At 34.8% G+C, this 6,901-nt stretch overlaps 1 protein-coding gene across 2 annotated transcripts in view; it reads left to right on the plus strand.

Annotated features, from left to right (window-relative positions):
• Window positions 1-5,229: 5,229 nt before the first annotated feature.
• Window positions 5,230-6,901, plus strand: part of LOC111636864 (E3 ubiquitin-protein ligase RING2-like) — an 11,787-nt gene continuing 10,115 nt past the window's right edge. For both annotated transcript variants that reach the window (XM_023382254.1, XM_023382252.1), the window contains exon 1: window positions 5,230-6,132. In XM_023382254.1, the coding sequence (XP_023238022.1) occupies window positions 5,295-6,132 (838 nt within the window). In that variant the 5' untranslated portion in view covers window positions 5,230-5,294. The remainder of the gene's footprint in view (window positions 6,133-6,901) is intronic.

Below are 6,901 nucleotides of genomic sequence, written 5' to 3' on the forward strand. Positions count from 1 at the left end.
AAACCGCAGCTTTCTAGCTACACGGAATCATTTTACAACCCTCTTTGTTGACAAGTTTATGGCTTGACGCGGTTTGTAATAATTATTAAATCCAAAATATTTTAATGCAAATGGCTTCCTTTTAGTCATAATGACTCTATTCCAACTACAGTATTAATTTTCTTGGTCCAACTTAATAATAATAAATTTGATGTGAAAAATTTTTTCTATTCTTTGTCTATGGAGAGATATTGTTGTAAATTATTGGTTTTGTAGCTTTTTGTACATTCCTTTTTGAACTCTGGTTAGTTTTTTTCTAGTTTGAATGACATTAGGTTGACGAAACCAATTTACTCCACTGCACTCAACACTATCTTTATCCCATCCGCTGTATCCACTCCATCCACGTCATCCACACTGCACTCAACGTTACCACCATCCGCCTCAACGGACCAGAAAATGTTGTATTTAAAATGATGGTGTAAAATGTTCCCATTTACACGGTCAAAAAGAACACAGTACACACTTCCTTTCTAACAATAACAACACAATTACACTTTAATGTCTCAAATGAGCGAGTGACTCTCTGGCACTCCACAATTGAGCAACACTCTGGCACCCGACAATTATTTGATAATTACAATACTGGTTCTTGACCAGTCACACAGCTACCCACTCTGGTTAGCTCCCCGGTCAGCACTCACTTCACACACAACACTGACTCGACACACACACAGAAAGGGAAGCCCACAAATTTTCCCTCTCTCACAATTTCTCCCTCTCTAGGCGGGACAATCTCACCCCCCATTCTTGGGGATACTATTACCTCACCCACCTGACACATATGACAAAGCTGTGGACTATCCATCAACACTTGCTGACATCCACACACCTGACACACGTTACAATTGAACTTAACACAGACCATTCTACTGTACTCAGAAAATAGGGGTTAAAGATTGAAGACATCCATTCCTTTAACCCCTTATCAGTCATTGTCTCATTCCATACATCTATACTCGTGTTGATTTTGCATGACATCACAGTGAAAACCAGATTATTGGTACGCAATCATATTTTTTGATGAGAAGAAGTGAAACTTAGATGGCCTGATGGCCCATAGGCACAACCCTTAGATATGAACTGCAGTTATTTAAAAAACGAGTTCAAGGTTGTGCATCTGTTATGATTTGGGTTGGGTTTGGAAAAATTGGATAAACTGCCTTTGTTGTTAATGGGAGAATGAATTCAAAAGATTAAATAAACATAAATGGAAAAAAGATTATTACTGAGTTGAGAAAGTACTGGAGATAAAGTTTGGATGTATCAATAGGTTAATGCATGTATATATGTATCTAAAGAATCTAAATAGTAGTTTAAAATATTAAACTATAAAGAAATTATAGTATTCAAAACAGAGTTGTTTTTTAATGGATACTGATGATGACTGAATGTACTATATGGGATGTTTAAAATGTTTTACCAATAAAAAACAAGCAGTTCTTATATTAAGACTGGTTACTTGTCATAATTTTATATGGTGCTATGATTTACTGATTTTGAAGATATTAAATTATAGACCAGTCAGCATTGAGTCCAGATCCAAACCTGACAGAAAACATTTGGGAAGGTATGGTTAAAGATATTTATGGAGGAGGGAAATAGTTTCAAGATTTAACAAGTGCAATAATGAATGTGCAGAGGTCAATAACAGTTAAACTCATCAAGTTAATTGTTAGCATAGCTAATCTTATTATTAAACTTTTGGAAAATGGTGGGGAAAATTAACATAGTACAAAATTAAATCTTCTATAAAATAAAACCTCACCACAACACCTGAGCATTTGCCATTATCAGGTTCATAAGGTATCATAGGCCATTATCAGATTTTAAATAAGTTTAAGAAAATGTTCCACAACACAATGTTTTCTCTCTGCTGTTGTATGAATCTTCTACAAAATTGGATAATTGGAATCTAATAATTAAACATAAACACCTTCCAAACCAGTCCAGAGTCTTGAATTCACTTTAAGAACATTCTCTGTCTTAAGATCTGCCTCAGGTTGAAATCTCTGGGATGGAATGTTTCATTCTAAAACAGAATGCTCCTAAGTAACTTAATTTCTATGACAGACCAATTGGATGTGTTCACTCTTGATTGATGTAATTGAGATCATAAAAATATGTTAGAAATGTTTTGCCATGCATGAAATGTGTTTTTTGTTTTTAAAGTTAATGCATTGTCCTTGCTGGTCTGCTTTAAAAAATTTCCAGTTTTTCCAGTTCTTTTATTTGGTCTGTATATGTGTGCAACGTATCTTACAACTTTCAACTGATGTAACTTTGCTTGTATGTTGTTGTCATAACCATATATGGATATGATGGTGGATTGCTTCTTGTGCTCTGCTAACCATTGTTATGGGCATCTTTTAGTAGAACCAATATTGATCAAATCCATCTGGAACCTGTCATTCTGCAGTGGGATCATATAAACCTGATGCCCTGTCAATGTTGATGGGGTCTTTTCTATTATGTGAAAGATTATATGTGGTTGGATTACATCTGTTTGCATCTGTACAGATTTGAGTGCCCTAAACTTTGCTATTTCTTTAAATATAGTATGCATACCCCTCTTATAGCTTATTATTGTACAGTCAGAAATAGTCATACCATCCTCATTTCTACTTGGGCAAACATTCACGTTAGAGTCAGTGCATCCGTGTTTTTGGATTATATAGCTACAGTATGTGCTAGTTTATAGATTAAGTTGTTATGGTAGCCATGTGCACATGCCATTCCTGCAATTTGACTAAGTTCTATTTTTGTGTCCACTAAGCTAGTACAATGCGTGTGTGCCTTTTTTTCTGATGGCTCTAAAGCAGTGTTTTTCAACCTGTGGGTCAACCCCGTGTACAAGCTTCTGTGTACAAACCTGTGTTTCAACCCCGTGTACACGGGGNATTAATCCGGATAATCGAGGTTCCACTGTACTTACATTCGTGTAAATATTCAAAATTTATATTTAATATTATAATTTTGGAGGTTGCAGAACCAGCAGGTATGATGCTATTAAAAAACAATAAGGAACATCAATGCTCCTTATATACAAGCTATCATGCCAAATTTCGTTTCTTATAGATGCCAACACACGCGGAACATTTTTTCCATATTTTGGGGGATTTGAGGAAAATAAAAAGTAAAATTAACAATGTTTAGAAATGTATTTATCGCTACAGAATATTTTGTCTCGTTTAAAAACGTTTAAAAAGTGAGTTAAAGAAAGAAATGTTTTTTAAATTTTTTTTCAAAATTAAAAAAAAAGAACTATGTGGAATAATTTTGACTCGCATCTGCTTAGTTAAGAGTTAAAACTCTTCCTTTCCTTTGCAGATTTTTACACAATCGGTTAGAATATTTTAGCTCGTTGCCTTTACACAACACAAATGCCACGCTCCCTTGACTAAAAAGAAAATGGCGTATGTGTATTGAATTTTCTGTCAACACAACGTCGCTACAGCCACTCTATGTACTATGTTGAAGCAGAAAAAAGAGAGGGAAAAAGTTAGAACATTTTTCGAATAATTCGAGTTCGGATTTAAAATTTTTAAATATTCACACAGACTTACTAAATATACAATAGTTATTACAAATATACAAAACAAATTACTATGTAAATTGCCTGTTTTTTTCTTCAATTTCCTAGCCGAACTACACCAAATGCAATTTATGAGACCCCGGTGGAAGTACGTAATAATGTAAACTATTACATGAGAATAGGATGCAACAAATATTTTCCAAACTGACTAAATTAGAAAAAATAAAAAAAAATGTAATACAGTAATACCCCGAACTTACGCGATAGGTGGGACCGAGCGATAACCGCGTAAGTCAAATTCGCGTAAGTCGGGGTATAATTTCGCAATTTGCGTAAAATCCAAGTCAAATATATGTAAGCTAATAAATGTTCTCGTTAATCTTATCTCGTCATTTGATTCGTTCACGGTTACAAGAAATCACCACATAGAGTCTCTCAAGTCTCCGTAGATATAACAAACACAGAAATAAATAACAAAATAAATTGTAGCTATGTGTCGATTCCGCGCGACACGTCCGAACATGTAAGCTGAACAATAGTGTGGGGTAATGAGTAATCAAGAGTTGCGTGGCGCTCAAACAAAAGACGAATCGACGAGATTTGAAAATCGTAAGTCGGGGTATTACTGTACTGTATTTTTTTTTTAATCGCCAAAACGCTGCTGTGTTTTAAAGGTTTCACCAAATCTACTTGCAAATTAAAAATATGTTACAAATCTAAAAGTTTTCATGGGCGAATAGTAGAAAAACTCCTGTCAGCAGATTAGAGAGTCTCTGTAATCTGTGCCGCTGCTCGACCTTCGACCATTAAGTCAAATCAAAATTATGCCGATCGAACCAGATGCTTTTATTCCTTGCCCTTCCATAATATTCCTTTATTCCTTGCCCATGGCAGGTTCGATCCAAGGTCCTAGAATTCTAGGACTTTGGATCGAACCTGCCATGGGCAAGGAATAAAGGTTCTCTTATTGCTTACAGGGCGGAAAAAGGGCTGTTAATGAGGGAAAGAGTTCAATGCGCTTTGTCTAAAACTTATCTATTTTTATACTAAAAATGAGTATTTTTGATCATATATTGCCAGCATTTTTTAACAATAATTCTGTATGTGAAGTTATAAATTTTTAATAAATTTGATTATCGTAAAATATATTAAAGCAAATTTGAAAATAAAATAAAAATCATTTCATCTGTTTCAGACATGAAAATTTTTGACGAAATATGTTTAAATATTGGACGAATTTTACTAAGAAATATACCTAAATTCGTATCGAATTAAAATAATATCACAATATATAAAAACAAAACAAATTTTACTAAAATTCAGAATATATAAAATTTAAAAATTTAAAAATAGCGCAAATTTAAAAGTATTTTGAAAGAAATTATTTTATTCGTCCTAACAAAAATTTTATGTGACGTCACATTCAGATTGATTGTAAATTCAGGGAAATTCCCTCGAGAAAGACAGCTTTTACTACATATTCCGTAGAAAGGGAAAAAAGTAAGAATTAAAAGGAAAAATTTTGAAATAATTTTAAAATATTTGATCGAATTATATATATTTATTACCAGCCATTTATACAAAAATTATTTTAAATTAATTTATTTAAGTCTTTTATCGATTTACATTTTATTTAAATGTTATGTTTTGACAAAGATAGGAATATATCCCTACAGATAGGGAAATAACGATAAAAACATTCAAGAAGAAACAGACAACAATGTCGTGTTCGGATTCGCAATCGTCCAACAAAACGTGGGAATTAAGTATGTACGAATTGCATAGAACTCCTCAGGATTTAATTACAGACAATACAGAAATAGCAGTGTTACCTAGAAGTCTTCGTACCGAGTTGAGATGCCCTATTTGTTTAGATTTATTAAAAAATACCATGACAACCAAAGAGTGTTTGCATCGCTTCTGTCAAGAATGCATTATAACAGCTCTGAGAAGTGGAAACAAAGAATGTCCGAACTGTAGAAAAAAACTTGTTTCGAAAAGATCGTTACGTCCCGATCCGAATTTTGACATGCTTATCTCGAAGATTTATCCCAGTAGAGAAGAATACGAAGCTCATCAAGAAAGAGAATTGGCAGAATTGAATGTACAACATAGTCAGGCTGTTGCTCATAGCATAGAAGAAGGAATGAGAATGCAAGTATTGAATCGAACAAATCAAAAAGTTAAGAAACAGTTTGGCGAAGAGAACGGTTCCTTGCCCGTTCCGCTACCCGTTCCGGCGTCCAAGCCGAATCCCACCGTTCCCGTCTCCATACCCGTTTCCATTCCGGTGCCGGTCTCCGTCGACGGTGCGTCGTCGCAGCCCCGTAAGAAACAGAAGTTGAGATTGGAAGTGGATTTGCCTTCGAGAGAACGGGACGATCACGACGGCGGAACGGAATCCGAGACGTTGGAAGCCGTCGGACAGGACGTGGAAATCGGTCCCGGAGCGCCGAATGAAATCGAACTCGTTTTCAAACCCCATCCCGACGACGTGGACGATACGGATCTGAATTTGTTGCAAGTTAGATATATCAAGACTACCGCAAATGCTACAGGTAAAATATGTTTTAAAATTATGTAATTTAAAAATTTATCTTAAAAAGAGAGAAATAAATTAGGAAGATAAATGTGTTGGTGTCGTTCGAAGAAAAAGATTGACTTTTCCAAGATGTATTTTACAGAATCAAAAATTCAAAGAAGTTATCAAATTCTTATTAATAAATTAAACTTTAAATGAATTTGAAATTTAATTTTGAATAATTGTTTTAGGTTTTGTCAGATGGTTCGTGGTAAATTATTTGCTGCATCTGTGAGGGTTCCGAATTGAAATCCAATCCAAACTCTTGTGATTTTACGGATATTTTGGTTGCCTCGCTCTTCCTTCTCATTAGTGTACTGAACAATTTCTTTACTGGTTGGGCACATTGATAATGGACAAAACTACTACCAGCCAGAAAAGACACAATATACTAATAAACATTATGTAGTAATATTAGTTAATACAGTAGAACCCCTCTAGTCCGTCACTCCAGTTAATCCGACCGTGGTCGGAGTCAAGAAACTTGTCCCGACTCGTCGGTGACTCACCGTCCGTGGTGTTTTTCTGTGTTCGTTACAGTATATGTTTTACATTGTGTGTACATGTACAGTTTTGTGTGTGTTTTCAACATGTCAGGAGTGAAACGTAAACACGTTACTCTTTCATTAAATGAAAAATTAGCAGTGCTACAAAGACTGGACAAAGGGGAAGATTGTTTATTTTACTTTTTTCTGATAATCCGACCTTTTTTGCGTTCCGACCATACCTCCAGTCCCAAAGGTGAC

This window comes from Centruroides sculpturatus, unplaced genomic scaffold (assembly GCF_000671375.1).
Source record: "Centruroides sculpturatus isolate CEXI.00-Female unplaced genomic scaffold, Cexi_2.0 scaffold1043, whole genome shotgun sequence".
In the NCBI taxonomy this organism is placed as follows: domain Eukaryota; kingdom Metazoa; phylum Arthropoda; class Arachnida; order Scorpiones; family Buthidae; genus Centruroides; species Centruroides sculpturatus.